General features: G+C 45.1%; 1 protein-coding gene across 4 annotated transcripts in view; it reads right to left on the reverse strand.

The window, feature by feature from the left end:
• The window catches only part of LOC135549560 (rap guanine nucleotide exchange factor 5-like), a 102,855-nt gene that overhangs the window by 67,523 nt on the left and 17,039 nt on the right, over nt 1-18,293 (reverse strand). For 3 of the 4 annotated variants that reach the window (XM_064979636.1, XM_064979637.1, XM_064979634.1), the window contains exons 2-4: nt 8,908-8,958; nt 2,477-2,583; nt 670-791 (exon numbers count right to left, since the gene is read on the reverse strand). In XM_064979636.1, coding sequence (XP_064835708.1) covers nt 670-791; nt 2,477-2,583; nt 8,908-8,958 — 280 coding nt within the window. The remainder of the gene's footprint in view (nt 1-669; nt 792-2,476; nt 2,584-8,907; nt 8,959-18,293) is intronic. The other variant, XM_064979635.1, reaches the window with a different exon arrangement.

Raw genomic sequence — 18,293 nt, forward strand, 5'->3', positions numbered from 1 at the left:
AGATGAACAAGCCATAAGCCCTTAATTATACTTTTTTTTAAGTACAGGAAATTAGCTTAAAATCTGCACAATTTTCACTCAGCGCATTGCAAAATGTGTAGAATAGCAGAGAATTAGCTCAGGATTCTTTAAGGTCGGGAAATCCTTGTATGGCAGGGAAAACGTCTTATTTTTTTATAGCTGAACATGTTGATTTTGTTGCCTTATTTGAGCTTATTTGAATTTACATTTAGGGTAAATTTATCAGGAATTTTCTAAAACACAGTATTATTCATTTCAATGTTCAATGTTGGCTATGCCTGGAAATGTCCAAAGGATCCACAATTCAAACTCTGCAACAACATAAAAAATCCCATTAGTTTCCTGAACAACAACATGTTGCTTTCCATGCTGTGATAGCTGACACCTTGGTCGATCAAAATATACATTTAAAAAAACGTGTTAATATTAAACAAATATTTGTGGGGAAAAAAAGTTGAGATTGTCTCATCTTTCAAGAATCCCTGAGCTCTAAAAACAGCAACATTTTCTCTCAGCCTTATGGCAAAGTGTGTAAAATAGCATGAGATTAAGCTACAAAACTGCAAATGTTTCTGGTCTGCCCCAGGCCAAAAATATATCATTCCCATCCCTGCAAGAAACCACCCTACGTCACCGTGGTGTACTCACCAGACAGCAGGATACCCAGCTCCAGTAAGACCTGCCAGACATGCACGGCCATGCTCCGACAGCGCACGTACACACACTGCTCACACAGCCACTGAACCAGGTCTACACCCACGTAGCTACGCCTGGAAACACACAGCATCAATACACACACACATGAACACACACATCGATGTGTCCTTAGATGGCAATTAGTGTCCAGCAGGGCACTCTGTTGGAATGGATCACTCAGCAATGGATGCAGTATGTCACCATGGCAACTTCAGGTTAAAATAAAGTTCTATATTTTTCACATAACCGTGCCAATCCGAACCGTACTGTGCTGGCTATAAGATTTTCCTTTCAGAATTGTCAGCATGGTTCCAGGCTTCCAGCAACTGTGAAGTGAACTCAAGCACTCGAGTATAGAGCGTTGCCATGGTGACACCCAGAACCTGCACTAGGCTACAACGGCGGGCAGATATTTTCAGTTTTAGAACTAGACATAATTCAACGGCAACAACAACACACACACACACACACTCATAGAGGGGATTGGATTAAGCTGGCCCGGGTTGAACCGGCTCACGTGACCGGGCGAAGCCAGTGAGGGAAGAGTGCCTTTCTCAGATGGAAAGTCATCTGCGTCGCTCTGTCATGTTGTCAACAAGGCAACATGGCGCATCGTTTAGAAATATACAACATGTGTTTTCTATAAAATACATCTTCGATATTCATTGGAAATGCAGATGAAGCATTTTTATCAAAAGCAATCACTTTTGCATGTGAACACACAGAATCCTACTCATTACTCCACGTGCTTAGTCCACGTGCTTAGTCCACGTGCTTAGTCTATGTGCTTAGTCTATGTGCTTAGTCTATGTGCTTAGTCTATGAGCTTAGTCTATGTGCTTAGTCTATGTGCTTAGTCTATGTGCTTAGTCCACGTGCTTAGTCCACGTGCTTAGTCTATGTGCTTGGTATATGTGCTTAGTCTATGTGCTTAGTCTATGTGCTTAGTCTATGTGCTTAGTCCACGTGCTTAGTCCACGTGCTTAGTATATGTGTTTAGTCCATGTGCTTAGTCCATGTGCTTAGTCCACGTGCTTAGTCCACGTGCTTAGTCTATGTCCTTAGTCCACGTGCTTAGTCCACGTGCTTAGTCCACGTGCTTAGTCTATGTGCTTAGTCCATGTGCTTAGTCCACGTGCTTAGTCTACGTGCTTAGTCTATGTGCTTACTCCACGTGCTTAGTCCACGTGCTTAGTCCACGTGCTTAGTCCACGTGCTTAGTCTACGTGCTTAGTCTACGTGCTTAGTCTACTTGCTTAGTCTACGTGCTTAGTCTACTTGCTTAGTCTATTTGCTTAGTCTATTTGCTTAGTCTATGTGCTTAGTCTATTTGCTTAGTCTATTTGCTTAGTCTATTTGCTTAGTCTATGTGCTTAGTCTATTTGCTTAGTCTATGTGCTTAGTCTATTTGCTTAGTCTATGTGCTCAGTCTATTTGCTTAGTCTATGTGCTTAGTCTATGTGCTTAGTCTATGTGCTTAGTCTATTTGCTTAGTCTATGTGCTTAGTCTATTTGCTTAGTCTATGTGCTTAGTCTATGTGCTTAGTCTATGCCACTTTTGTTTTGAGCCGACCTAGCAGTCGGCCCGAACGGGGCACCCGGCTCTCGTCTGGGAGGCACACCGGTTCCAAAACTAATGCAATTCACTTCTCACCCGGTGCAAAATCCGCCAGCTTTAATCAAACCTCCTTATAAACTCTCTCTCTCTCGCTCTCTCTCAGATTTACACACAAAGTTAACAAAAACACACAAGAGTTACCTTATGATCCTGGCGAGGTGAATCTTGTCTTTCGCAGGGTAGGGCCCATTAGACAGGAAAGCATTTCTCACCGCACGCCCTGCACAAGGGAAACTCTGGGAGCAGGACTGACACAAACACCAGTCAAATAAGATATAAACTCAGCAAAAAACAGAAAAGTCCCTTTTTCAGGACCCTGTATCTCAAAGATAGTTTGAAAAATCCAAATAACTTACAGACGATCGGCAATTAAGGTCACAGTTATGAAAACTTAGGACACTAAAGAGGCCTTTCTACTGACTCTGAAAAACACCAAAAGAAAGAGGCCCAGGGTCCCTATTCATCTGCGTGAACATGCCTTAGGCATGCTGCAAGGAGGCATGAGGACTGCAAATGTGGCCAGGGCAATAAATTGCAATGTCCATACTGTGAGACGCCTAAGACAGGGAGACAGGACGGACAGCTGGTCATCCTCGCAGTGGCAGACCATGTGTAACAACACCTGCACAGGAATGGTACATCCGAACATTACACCCGCTGGACAGGTATAGGATGGCAACAACAACTGCCCGAGTTACACCAGGAATGCACAATCCCTCCATCAGTGCTCAGTCTGAGAGAGGCTGGACTGAGGGCTTGTAGGCCTGTTGTAAGGCAGGCCCTCACCGGCAACAACGTCGCCTATGGGCACAAACCCACTGTCGCTGGACCAGACAGGACTGGCAAAAAGTGCTCTTCACTGACGAGTCACGGTTTTGTCTCACCAGGGGTGATGGGTTGGATTCGAGTTTATCATCGAAGGAATGAGCGTTACACCGAGGCCTGTACTCTGGAGCGGGATCAATTTGGAGGTGGAGGGTCCGTCATGGTCTGGGGCGGTGTGTCACAGCATCATCGGACTGAGCTTGGTGTCATTGCTGGCAATCTCAATGATGTGCATTACAGGGAAGACATCCTCATCCCTCATGTGGTACCCTTCCTGCAGGCTCATCCTGACATGACCCTCCAGCATGACAATGCCACCAGCCATACTGCTCGATCTGTGCGTGATTTCCTGCAAGACAGGAATGTCAGTGTTCTGCCATGGCTAGCGAACTGTTGCCACAAAGTTGGAAGCACAGAATCGTCTGGAATGTTATTGTATGCTATAGTGTTCTCCTGTCGGGCAGGTAGAGGGGTTTGTCATCCGCCAAACACAGATTTTTCCTTCTGACTGCCAGATGGTGAAGCGTAATTAATAACTCCAGAGAACGCGTTTCCACTGCTCCAGAGTCCAATGGCGGCCAGCTTTACACCACTCCAGTTGACGCTTGGCATTGCGCATGGTGATCTTAGGCTCGTGTGCGGCTGCTCGGCCATGGAAACCCATCTCATGAAGCTCCCGACAAATAGTTCTTGTTCTGACGTTGCTTCCTGAGACAGTTTGGAACTCAGTAGTGAGTGTTGTAACCAAGGACAGATGATTTTTACGGGCTATGCGGGTCAGCACTCGATAGTCCCGTTCTGTAAGCTTGTGTGGCCTACCATTTTTGCGGTTGAGTCGTTGTTGCTCCTAGACGTTTCCATTTCACAAAAATAGCCCTTACAGTTGACCAGGGCAGCTCTAGCAGGGAAGTAATTTGACAAACTGACTTGTTGGAAAGGTGGCATCTTATGACAGTGCCATGTTGAAAGTCACTGAGCTCTTCAGTTAGGCAATTCTACTGCCAATGTGTGTCTATGGAGATTGCATGGCTGTGTGCTCGATTTGATAAACCTGTCAGCAACGGGTGTGGCTGAAGTAACCGAATCACTCATTTGAAGGGATGTCCACACACTTGCAGTACATATAGTGGGGCAAAAAAGTATTTAGTCAGCCACCAATTGTGCAAGTTCTACCACTTAAAAAGATGAGAGAGGCCTGTAATTTTCATCATAGGTACACTTCAACTATGACAGACAAAATGAGAGAAAAAATCCAGAAAATCACATTGTAGGAAAATAAGTATTTGGTCAATAACAAAAGTTTATCTCAATACTTTGTTATATACCCTTTGCTGGCGATGACAGAGATCAAACGTATTCTGTAAGTCTTCACAAGGTTTTCACACACTGTTGCTGATATTTTGGCCCATTCCTCCATGCAGATCTCCTCTAGAGCAGTGATGTTTTGGGGCTGTTGCTGGGCAACACAGACTTTCAACTCCCTCCAAAGATTTTCTATGGGGTTGAGATCTGGAGACTGGCTAGGCCACTCCAGGACCTTGAAATGCCTCTTACGAAGCCACTCCTTCGTTGCCCGGGCGGTGTGTTTGGGATCATTGTCATGCTGAAAGACCCAGCCACGTTTCATCTTCAATGCCCTTGCTGATGGAAGGAGGTTTTCACTCAAAATCTCACAATACATGGCCCCATTCATTCTTTCCTTTATACAGAGCAGTCGTCCTGGTCCCTTTGCAGAAAAACAGCCACAAAGGATGATGTTTCCACCCCCATGCTTCACAGTAGGTATGGTGTTCTTTGGATGCAACTCAGCATTCTTCGTCCTCCAAATACGACGAGTTGAGTTTTTACCAAAAAGTTTTATTTTGGTTTCATCTGACCATATGACATTCTCCCAATCTTCTTCTGGATCATCCAAATGCTCTCTAGCAAACTTCAGACGGGCCTGGACATGTACTGGCTTAAGCAGGGGGACATGTCTGGCACTGCAGGATTTGAGTCCCTGGCGGCGTAGTGTGTTACTGATGGTAGGCTTTGATATTTTGGTCCCAACTCTCTGCAGGTCATTCACTAGGTCCCCCCGTGTGGTTCTGGGATTTTTGCGATCATTTTGACCCCACAGGGTGAGATCTTGCGTGGAGCCCCAGATCAAGGGAGATTATCAGTGGTCTTGTATGTCTTCCATTTCCTAATAATTGCTCCTACAGTTGATTTCTTCAAACCAATCTGTTTATCTATTGCAGATTCAGTCTTCCCAGCCTGGTGCAGCTCTACAATTTTGTTTCTGGTGTCCTTTGACAGCTCTTTGGTCTTGGCCATAGTGGAGTTTGGAGTGTGACTGTTGTGGGCAGGTGTCGTTTATACTGATAACAAGTTCAAACAGGTGCCATTAATACAGGTAACGAGTGGAGGACAGAGGAGCCTCTTAAAGAAGAAGTTACAGGTCTGTGAGAGCCAGAAATCTTGCTTGTTTGTAGGTGACCAAATACTTATTTTCCACCTTAATTTGCAAATAAATTCATTAGAAATCCTACAATGTGATTTTCTGGATTTTTTTTCTCATTGTCTGTCATAGTTGAAGTGTACCTATGATGAAAATTACAGGCCTCTCTCATCTTTTTAAGTGGGAGAACTTGCACAATTGGTGGCTGACTAAATACCTTTTTGCCCCACTGTATATACAGTTGAAGTCAGAGGTTTACATACACTTAGGTGGAGTCATTAAAACTCGTTTTTCAACCACTCCACAAATTTCTTGTTAACAAACTATAGTTGTGGCAAGTCGGTTAGGACATCTACTTTGTGCATGACACAAGTCATTTTTCCAACGATTATTTCACTTATAATTCACTGTATCACAATGCCAGTGGGTCAGAAGTTAACATACACTAAGTTAAGTGTGCCTTGAAACAGCTTGGAAAATTCCCGAAAATTATGTCATGGCTTTAGAAGCTTCTGATTGGCTACTTGACATCATTTGAGTCAATTGGAGGTGTACCTGTGGATGTATTTCAAGGCCTAGCTTCAAACTCAGTGCCTCTTTGCTTGACATCATGGGAAAATCAAAAGAAATCAGCCAAGATCTCAGAAAGTCTGGTTCATCCTTGGGAGTAATTTCCAAACGACTGAAGGTACCACCTGAGGGTATCACGTTCATCTGTACAAACAATAGTATGCAAGTATTAACACCATGGGACCACGCAGCCGTCATACCTCTCAGGAAGGAGACGCGTTCTGTCTCCTAGAGATGAATGTACTTTGGTGCGAAAAGTTCAAATCAATCCCAGAACAACAGCAAAGGACCTTGTGAAGATGCTGGAGGAAACAGGTACAAAAGTATGTATATCCACAGTAAAACAAGTCTTATATCAACATAACCTGAACGGCCGCTCAGCAAGGAAGAAGTCACTGCTCCAAAACCGCCATAAAAAAGCCAGACTATGGTTTGCAATTGTATATGGGGACAAAGATTGTACATTTTGGAGAAATGTCCTCTGGTCTGATGAAACAGAAATAGAACTGTTTGGCCATAATGACCATCGTTATGTTTGGAGGAACAAGGGGGAGGCTTGCAGGCCGAAGAACACCATCCCAACCATGAAGCACGGGGTGGCAGCATCATGTTGTGGGGGTGCTTTGCTGCAGGAGGGTCTGGTGCACTTTATACAATAGATGGAATCATGAGGCAAGAAAATTATGTGAATATATTGAAGCAACATCTCAAGACATCAGTCAAGAAGTTAAAGCTTGGTCACAAATGGGTCTTCCAAATGAACAGTGACCCCAAGCATACTTCCAAAGTTGTGGCAAAATGGCTTAAGGACAACAAAGTCAGATGTTGGAGTGGCCATTACAAAGCCCTGACCTCAATCCTATAGAAAATGTGTGGGCAGAACTGAAAAAGCGTGTGCGAGCAAGGAGGCCTACAGACCTGACTCAGTTACACCAGCTCTGTCAGGAGGAATGGGACAGAATTCACCCAACTTAGTGTGGGAAGCTTGTGGAAGGCTACCCAAAACGTTTGACCCAAGTTAAACAATTTAAAGGCAATGCTGCCAAATACTAATTGAGTGTATGTAAACTTCTGACCCACTGGGAATGTGATGAAAGAAAAATAAAAGCTGAAATAAATCATTCTCTCCTATTATTCTGACATTTCACATTCTTAAAATAAAGTGGTGATCCTAACTGACCTAAGACAGGGAATTTTTTACTAGGATTAAATGTCAGGAATTGTGGAAAAACTGAGTTTAAATGTATTTGGCTGATGTGTATGTACACTTCCGACTTCAACAGTATATAGTGTGTATATCTTTTAGCAGACGTGTTTGTGTGTGTGTGTGTGTAATTGACACTAAAATAACTGCGATGTCAGTGTAACTATTGATATTGAAACACAACAGAACATTGAGATGAAACTATGATGTCGCCATGGTAACTTTGGTCAAGTACTAGCTCTATATTTAAGCAATAAGGCCACAGGGAGGGGTGTGGTATATGGCCAATATACCACAGTTAAGAGCAGCTCTTAGGCACGACGCAACGCAAACCCTTAGCTGTGGTATGTTGGCCATATATCGCAAACCCCAGAGGTGCCTTACTGCTATTTTAAACTGGTTACCAAAGTAATTAGAGCAATTTTGTAATAAGGCCTGATATACCACGGCTGTCAGCCAATCGGCATTCAGGGCTACAGTTTAAAATGTCGAATAGCCTACTTCCAAATACTTTAACTGAATCAAGAGCACCAAAATGTAACGTTTTTACACCAAGTAAGTATTTGACCAATATGTACAGTGCATTCGGAAAGTATTCAGACCCCTTTCCTTTTTCCACATTTTGTTACGTTACAGCCTTATTCTAACATGGATTTTTTTTTTTATCATCATCAATTGACACACAATACCCCATAATGACAAGGTGAAGAATAAAAAACAGAAATACCTTATTTACATAATTATTCACACCTTTTTCTAATAGACTCGAAATTGAGCTCAGGTACATCCTTTTTCCATTGATCAGCCTTGAGACGTTTCTACATCTTGATTGGAGTCCACCTGTGGTGAATTCAATTGATTGGACATTATTTGGAAAAGCACACACCTGTCTATATAAGGTCCCACAGTTGACAGTGCATGTCGGAGCAAAAACCAAGCCATGATGTTGAAGGAATTGTCCGTAGAGCTCCAAGACAGGATTGTGTCGAGCCACAGATCTGGGTAAAGGTACCAAAAATTTTTTTGCAGCATTGACGGTCCCCAAGAACACAGTGGCCTCCATCAATCTTAAATGGAAGACGTTTGGAACCACCAAGACTCTTCCTAGAGTTGGCCACCCTGCCAAACTGAGCAGGGCCTTGGTCAGGGAGGTGACTAAGAACCCAATGGTCACTCGGACAGAGATCCAGAGTTCTTTAACAAAGTGTAGAGGATCTGAATACTTATGTAAATGTGATATTTCCGTTGTTTATTTTTTTATACATTTGCAAAAAATTCCTAAAAAAACAGTTTTTAGTTTTGTCATTATGGGGTTTTATGTGTAGATTGATGAGGGGGGAAAAAAACGTTTAATCCATTTTAGTACAAGGCTGTAATGTAACAAACTGTGGAAAAAGTCAAGGGGTCTGAATACTTTCCAAATGCACTGTATGTGAGTATGATGTCAAGCTACCTCTGTTTGATGAAAACAAAACATTCTTTATTTGATGACCTGACATCACCTATGGACGTGAGTGTGTGTTGTGTGTTTACCTTATGAACAGTAGGGCTTGTGCTGGGTCCAGGGATGGTATCAGGTGACTGCTGCCAAGACAAAATCAGAACACACAGTCAGAACACAGTATTCACACACACACACACACACACTAAGGATGGGCAAGGCTATTCTAATTACCAAATGGACATTACTATTCGATTACTTGGAAGAGTATGAATAAAAAATAAAAAATGAATTCGACTCATTTCAGGAAACAAGGCATACGTCGCGCGTCACTACTTCACAGGAGAGCCGTTTGAACGTAAACATTTTTTTAAATATAAAAAATCATTTTTTACCAGAAATGGAACGTGAGCTTTCATGTGCCTTAACAACAAACTTGTATGACATCTGTAAATACAAATAAAATTGTTAAATTACGAGCCTAGTTGGTTTATCCAAGGAAAAATGCAGTAACCTTCCCGATAGTCATGATTGGCTGAGATAATGAGTGGGCATGCCAAGAGACGAGTTGGGATTGGTCTGCCATGTAGCATGCTTCTGTCTATAACATGAGCTGGTCAGTATGTCTAGGTAATCCTTTCTAACACGGCTTTTTAAAGATATCACGTAGTAGAACTACATAAGTGTTGCTCTCCACTTTCTGGAGGCCCGAGTTTTGAAATCGGTGGAATTATAGTATGGTACCTAAGGAGATGGAGAAAATACTGGCATTTGATTGCAAATATGCAGCCAAAGTCAAAACGAGAACACACAGAAGGATGTTGTTTAAAACACTAGTGTCTCGATTACATCTTCAAACTAAGGGCAACCATGGCATCCGTGACAGAGAGCGAGAAGCGCCCATGTATACGGACGGGTAAGAGAGTCTAGCTCGCGACATTTTCAGATACAACACGTTTCTAATTTTGTCAGGAAGTCGTCTTCATTGCTAGTTATGGCCTAATATTAGATGGCGAACATCGAACCAAGCTACCTGCAGATTCATGCAAAGTGACAGGATTGTGGTGCATTGTCACGGCGACAATTGTGGATAGAAGTAGCTGGTAAATTCGCTCTGGCTATCTACTCCGATTTCAGAGCACTCTCATCTGAGTAGGTGTACCAAAACATTCCAAGGGCCATTTTCTCAGAAGTGAGGTTACATGTTTATCAACTTTCAAAGCAGAATTACTTTCCCATTGTTCCTCAACTGTAGTGTATGATATACCATTTTCTTGCTATGAGTCTCTACTTTTAACTAATGTAAAAAACACCATTTCATATTTTGCTACATAAGACTGAATGGAGCCGGTGGGTCACAAATAGGCTTTGAATTATCTATGTGACATTGCTAAATAACCCACAAGGACCATTACATTCTCAATTTTGATAAAACAGTTTTATGACCTTTTCTATGAGTGCACCCCATAAAAAAAGACGTTTCACATCTGTAGCTCGTTGTTATTGTCTGTCAATCATACCTGGCATACAGTCTGAGGCTTCATGTGTAGAAAATTAAGTGGGAGATTTCTAATCAATGCAACATGGAATTACAATTACGGAATTAAGTTGGCTAAATGAGAAGGAGTAGGCTACAGTGATCAACCAACAGGTAGGCTGTTTAATATGAATGGAGTTGTTGACTTGGACTGAAATTGGTGCCGGTACTCATTTTGGGATCTGGTATTGTTATATTTAGGTGCAGGAGCTCCACAATACTGTTGAGGTAATATTCTATAAGAGGAACAGGAGCTCAAGCAGTAGAAAGTGTGAGGTTCCGGAACTCAGCCCTGGTGACCTCCTGCTCAAGACAAGATGGCTAATTTAGCTAGCTAGGTTCTTTACATGGATTTGATGCAGTCCAGACAGACACGAACTGATGGTATGATCGATAACCTATGGCAGTAACAAGATTGTCTAACAAGCCCGTGGCGGTTTGGCTACTTTTCCTCAGTGCCACACACACCAGCCTCTGCTCCTCCCTCGCCCCTCCCCTGCCCGTCCAAACAGGGCGCAGCCAAACTAACTCTGTGGGACAGCACACCGGCTCTCTGCTCCTCCCTCGCCCCTCTCCCGCCCACCCGTCCAAACAGAGGGCAGCCAAACAAACACTGTGGGACAGCACACCGGCTCTCTGCGCGAACAAGTCTCTATTAAAGTTTCACATAAATATTCTTTCCTTAAAACACATAACGTGAAAAATATAATGATATTATTTTAATTGTGAAATATTTGAAAATGCCCATGCCTAACACACACACACAGACACACACGTTTCCAGACAGTGTTTGTGTTAGAAAAGAAGTAGAGCACCATACACTCTCTCTCTCTTTCTCTCTCTGTTGCTGCTGTCGGTAGTGGCCTCAGGCTCAAAGAGAGAGAAAGAGAGAGAGAGAGATACTGCCCACAAACTGAGGTGGAAACTGAGCTGCACTTCCTAACCTCCTGCCAAATGTATGACCATATTAGAGACACATATTTCCCTCAGATTACACAGACCCACAAAGAATTTGAAAACAAATCCAATATTGATAAACTCCCATATCTACTGGGTGAAATACCACAGTGTGCCATCACAGCAGCAATACTTGTGACCCGTTGCCACAAGAAAAGGGCAACCAGTGAAGAACAAACACCATTGTAAATACAACCCATATTTATGATTTATTTATTTTCCCTTTTGTACTTTAACTATCGGCACATCGTTACAACACTGTAATGATATGACAGTATGACATTTGAAATCTTAATTTTTTTTGTAGTGTAATGTTAACTGTTAATTTTTATTGTTTATTTATTATCTACTACACTTGCTTTGGCAATGTTAACATATGTTTCCCACGCCAATAAAGCCGTTAAATTTAATTGAATTGAATTGAGAGAGAGAGCAAGAGAGAGTCTACTGTTTGCTGATGATCTGGCGCTTCTGTCCCCAACCAAGGAGGGCCTACAGCAGTACCTAGATCTTCTGCACAGATTCTGACAGACCTGGGACCTGACAGACCTGGGCCCTGACAGTGAATCTCAGTAAGACAAAAATAATGGGGTTCCAAAAAAGTCCAGTTGCCAGGACAATAAATACAAATTCTATCTAGACACCGTTGCCTTAGAGCACACAAAAAACTATTCATACATCGGCCTAAACATCAGCACCGCAGGTAACTTCCACAAAGCTGTGAACAATCTGAGAGACAAGGCAAGAACGGCCTTCTATGCCATCAAAAGGAAGATAAAATTTGACATACCAATTAGCTAAAAATACTTGAATTGGATATAGAAACCATTTCCCTTTATGGTTGTGATGTCTGGGTTCCGCTCACAAACCAAGAATTCACAAAATGGGACAAACACCAAATTGAGACTCTACATGCAGAATTCTGCAAAAATAATTATCAAAAGCCAGAAAAGAGCCATTAAATTCTACAACCAATTAAAAGAAAGCGATTCCCAAACCTTCCATAACAAAGCAATAACCTACAGAGAAATGAACTTGGAGAAGAGTCCCCTAAGCAAGCTGGTCCTGGGGCTCTGTCACAAACACAAACAGACCCCACAGAGCCCCAGGACAGCAGCACAATTAGACCCAACCAAATCATGAGAAAAAAAAAGTAAATTATTTGACACATTAGAATTTACAAAAAAACTGTGCAAACTAGAAAGCTATTTGGCACTAAACAGAGAGTACACAGTGGCAGAATACCTGACCACTGTGACTGACCCAAACTTAAGGAAAGCTTTGACTATGTACAGACTCAGTGAGCATAGCCTTGCTATTGAGAAAGGCCGCAGTAGGCAGACATGGCTCTCAAGAGAAGACAGGCTATGTGCTGACTGCCCATAAAATGAGGTGGAAACTGAGCTGCACGTCCTAACCTCCTGTCTAACGTATGACCATATTAGAGACACATACGTACAGTGGGGGGAAAAAGTATTTGAACCCTTTGGAATTACCAGGATTTCTGCATAAATTGGTCATCAAATTTGATCGGATCTCATCTAAGTCACAACAGTAGACAAACAGTGTGCTTTAACTAATAACACACAACGTATTGTATTCTTCTTGTCTATATTGAAAGCATAATTTAAACATTCACAGTGTAGGTTGGAAAAAGTATGTGAACCCCTAATGACTTCTCCAACAGCTAATTGGAGGCACGAGTCGCTAACCTGGAGTCCAATCAATGAGACAAGAATGGAGATGTTGGTTAGAGCTGCCTTGCTCTATAAAAACACTCACAAAATTTGAGTTTTGTCAGGACCCGGTTTCGAACCTGGGTCTCCGGAGTGAGAAACAGTCACTTAACCAACTGAGCCACGAATAGACAGCAGAACCCAGAAGATGAGGCAGACACAGCAGTACTTAAGACGGTGTATTTAATGAAGAAAAAATCCTAAAAATAAAAAATGGCAAATCCAAAAGGTGGAAGGAAAAACACAAAAAGATCTAAAAAGAAACTCACCAAAACTAAACTAAAACAAAAAACAGAATACCACAAGAACGTTACCCGGAATCGACAAGAGCACACAGAACACTAGGGCAGGGTGCCAACATACAAACACAGAGCACAGAACTGAGGGAAACAAAGGGTTTAAATACACTCAGGGGAAACAAGACACAGGTGCAAACAATAATGGGGGTCAAGGGAAAAACACAGGGACAAAAAGCACAATGGGGACATCTACTGACAAACAACTGGAACAACCCTGGCCAAATCCTGACAGAATCCCCCCCCTAGGAACGGCTCCTGACGTTCCTACCAGCTCTCTCAGGGTGGAGGACCCTGAACTGACGAATGAGGTCAGGGTCCAGGATGTCTTTGGCAGGAACCCAGGAGCGCTCCTCAGGACCGTAGCCTTCCCAGTCCACCAGATACTGCCAGGACCGCTGCACCCGGCGGGAATCCAGTATCCGGTGGACGGTATAAGCCGGCTGGCCTCCAATGACACGAGGCGGAGGGGGAGGTCTGTCTGCCGGGACAAGGGGAGAAAAACAACAGGTTTTAACAAAGACACATGAAATGTGGGATTAATCTTAAGGGATCTGGGTAAGTGTAGGCGATAAGAAACTGGGTTAACTCTCCTGGCAACCTTGAAGGGACCGATGTATTTTTGGGACAGCTTGCGAGACTCCACCCGTAGAGGTAAGTCTCTTGTGGAGAGCCAGACTCTCTGGCCGGGCGCAGGGTAGGCCCGGGACGGCGACGTCTGTTGGCTTGTTGTTGATACCTCTGTGAGGAACGCATCAGATTAAGACGGGTCTTCCTCCACATAAGCCGACAGCGTCTGACGAATCTCAAGGCTGAAGGCACACTGACTTCTGCCTCCTGGTCCGGGAACAATGGAGGAGCATAGCCAAACTGACACTCGTGCGGGGACATACCAGTGGAGGAGGAGCGCAAGGTGTTGTGCGCGTATTCGGCCCAAACAATAAAGGATGACCATGTGGACGGGTTGTCACGAGTCATACATCGGAGGGTGGTTTCCAGCTCTTGATTCATCCTCTCTGTTTGGCCGTTGGACTCCGGATGGTACCCTGAAGATAGACTGGCAGAAGCCCCCATGAGTTGGCAGAAGGCCTTCCAAAACCTTGAGGCGAACTGGGGACCTCTGTCAGAAACCACATCTTGAGGAATGCCGAAGACTCGGAACACATGATTAATTACCAACTCAGCCGTTTCCTTGGCAGAAGGTAACTTAGTCAGAGGGACGAACCTGGCCGCCTTTGAAAACCTGTCGATTATGACTAGGATTGTAGTATTGCCATGGGATGGAGGAAGTCCAGTAATAAAGTCCAATGAGATATGGGACCAGGGTCTGTGGGGAACAGGTAAAGGGTGAAGGAGTCCTTGAGGGCGGAGGTGAGAAGATTTGCCCTGGCAGCACACGGGGCAGGCATTGACGAAAGTGGCAACGTCTTCTCTTATGGTAGGCCACCAGAACTTACGCTGGATGAACTCCAAGGTGCGACCTACGCCCGGATGACAGGTGAGGCGAGAGGAGTGCCCCCACAGAAGGACCTGAGTCCTCACTGCCTTGGGGACAAACAACCGATTGGCAGGGCCTCCTTTAGGGTCCGGTTCGCTAGCTTGAGCACGTCTCACGGTATCCTCAACTTGCCACGAGATCGGAGCCACAATCTTAGCAGCAGGAAGGACAGGCATGTCCGTGTCATCTCGAATGGCAGGAGCGTAGACTCGGGACAGGGCATCCGGTTTGAGATTCTTCGACCCGGGCCGATAGGTGAGGATAAACTGGAATCGATTGAAGAAAAGAGACCATCTAGCTTGTCTAGAGTTCAATCGCTTCGCCTGCTGGATATACTCCAGATTTTTGTGGTCCGTAAGCACTTGAAACGGGTGAGAAGCCCCCTCGAGCCAGTGTCTCCATTCCTTCAATGCCATCTTAACCGCTAGGAGTTCACGATCCCCACATCGTAGTTCCTCTCAGTCGGGGTAAGCCGGTGTGAGAAGAAAGCGCACGGATGAAGCTTCTTGTCTTCACCCCTCTGAGACAGGACAGCTCCGACACCAACCTCTGATGCGTCTACCTCCACCACAAATGGTTCATCCGTAGTCGGTAGTATCAGGATGGGAGCAGAGAGGATGCGCTGCTTGAGTCCTTGGAAGGCCGTCTCAGCTTCTCTTCCCCAAAAAAACCTTGCATTGCCACCTTTGGTTAAGGCTGAGAGAGGAGCTGCCACCAAACTGAAGTTCTTGATGAACTTGCGGTAAAAGTTTGTGAAGCCCAGGAAACGCTGAACATCCTTAACGGATTTGGGGGTGGGCCAATCCGCTACCGCCCCTACCTTCCTAGGGTCCATTTGGATTCGACCGGGTTCCACTACAAATCCCAGGAATTGTACTCGGGATGAATGGAATTCACATTTTTCCGGCTTAACGTACAGATGGCTGTCCAGGAGGCGTTTGAGTACTTGTCTGACATGCTTAGTGTGTTCTTGAAGGGAGCTCGAAAAGATGAGGATGTCATCCAAGTAAACGAACACAAATATGTTAAGCATATCCCTAAGCACATCGTTTATGAGCGCTTGGAACACCGCTGGGGCGTTGGTCAAGCCGAAGGGCATCACCAAGTATTCATAGTGACCAGTAGGCGTGTTGAAAGCGGTCTTCCACTCGTCACCAGGTCTGATCCGCACAAGATGGTATGCGTTCCGCAGGTCAAGCTTAGTGAAAACAACTGCTTCCTGGAGCAGCTCGAAGGCTGTGGCCATAAGGGGTAGCGGGTAACGGTTACGGACGGTTATGTCATTGAGTCCCCGGTAGTCGATGCAAGGACGTAACCCACCGTCTTTCTTGGCCACAAAGAAAAACCCTGCTCCCGCCGGGAGGTGGATGGACGCATGAGGCCTGCTTCCAGAGAGTCCTTAATGTAGGTATCCATAGCAGCTCGTTCGGGTGGAGATAGGGAAAAGATCCGACCCCTGGGGGCAAGTGCCCGGAAACAGGTCGATGGGGCAATCGTAAGATCTATGGGGTGGTAGCATGGTGGCCCTCTGTTTGCTAAACACCAGTTTGAGGTCATGGTAACACTCGGGAACTCGGGTCAGGTCGATGGATTCTAAAGACTCGGGAGTAGAACTCGGGGAATTCTGGAAAATACAAGTAGCTTGGCACGTAGGACCCCACTGCTTGATAGTGCCCACAGACCAGTCGATGTGAGGGTTATGGCTGTGAAGCCAGGGGTATCCAAGGACGAGAGGGAACTCGGAACAGGAGATCAAATGAAAGTTCATCAATTCCTGGTGTTGTGAAACTGAAAGTCTCAAGGAGGTAGTGACATGAGTGACAAGTCCAGATCCCAAAGGGCTTCCATCCAATGTAGTAACCCTCATGGGGTCACTTAGAGGTTCAGAGGGAACGCCATTCTCCTTCGCCCAGACACCATCCATGAAGTTACCTGCGGCTCCAGAGTCTACCAAGGCTTGAAGGTGAAGCTTGTGGTTGTCCCAGGAGAGGGTGACTGGAATGAGCAGACGGGAGTTGGACGGATGGGAGGAGGTTATGTTTCCCGTTACAGTTCCCCCGGTCTGTACGGGACAGAGCGTTTCCCTGGAGCCCGGGACACGTGGAACGGAAATGGCCCGGTTTGCCGCAATATAGACAGCGTCGCTCCCTCATCCGGCGGTCTCTCTCAGCCTGGGAGATGCGTCCAATCTGCATGGGTTCCGGTGGAGCCAGTGATGATAAAGGTGGGAGCTCGGAGCTGGGACTGATAGGGGCTAGAGGTCTACGGTTGAGTTCTCTCTCTCTCAGACGCTGGTCAATGCGTGAGGCCAACTTGATCAGGGACTCGAGATTGTCCGGTGGTTCCCGAGTGGCCAGTTCATCTTGGATAGTGTCGGAAAGGCCTTTCAGAAAGCACACCGTGAGCGCCTCGTTGTTCCAGCCACTCGCTGCTGCTACCGTGCGGAACTGGATGGCATAGTCCGTCACGCTGCGCCAACCTTGATGGAGAGTCAGGAGCTGTTTGGCTGAGTCAGAACCACTGCTTGGGCCTTGAAACACTCGTTTGAATTCCTCAGCAAAGGCAGAGTAGCTGGCACAGCAGGAACTATGGGCATCCCACACAGCAGTAGCCCAGGCCAGGGCTTTTTCCGACAGCAGGGTGATGATATATGCGATCTTAGACCGGTCGGTGGGAAACGACGAGGGTTGCAGCTCAAAGGAGAGAGAACATTGAGTGAGAAACCCTTTACAAGCACTTGGATCACCTGAGAACCGTTGGGGAGGTGGAAGACGAGGTTCAGCCAGGGGGTTAACTGCCATGGGTACGTGAACTTGAGGTACTGGGACGGGAACTGTTGCCGGGGTAAGTCGATCAGACATTTGCTTAATGGAAGTCAGCATCTCCGACAGAAGATGAGAATGTCTTGCCATTAAGGCCTCTTGCTGAACCAGGGCGGCTTCGTGGCGTTGGACAGTCTCCTGGTGGTGGGACAGCGTGGCAAAAAGGTCCTGGGAACTGGCTGCCTCTGGGTTCATTTTTGGCTCTGTGTTTCTGTCAGGACCTGGTTTCGAACCTGGGTCTCCGGAGTGAGAAACAGTCACTTAACCAACTGAGCCACGAATAGACAGCAGAACCCAGAAGATGAGGCAGACACAGCAGTACTTAAGACGGTGTATTTAATGAAGAAAAAATCCTAAAAATAAAAAATGGCAAATCCAAAAGGTGGAAGGAAAAACACAAAAAGATCTAAAAAGAAACTCACCAAAACTAAACTAAAACAAAAAACAGAATACCACAAGAACGTTACCCGGAATCGACAAGAGCACACAGAACACTAGGGCAGGGTGCCAACATACAAACACAGAGCACAGAACTGAGGGAAACAAAGGGTTTAAATACACTCAGGGGAAACAAGACACAGGTGCAAACAATAATGGGGGTCAAGGGAAAAACACAGGGACAAAAAGCACAA

Source organism: Oncorhynchus masou, chromosome 12 (assembly GCF_036934945.1).
Source record: "Oncorhynchus masou masou isolate Uvic2021 chromosome 12, UVic_Omas_1.1, whole genome shotgun sequence".
NCBI classification, from domain to species: Eukaryota; Metazoa; Chordata; class Actinopteri; order Salmoniformes; family Salmonidae; genus Oncorhynchus; species Oncorhynchus masou.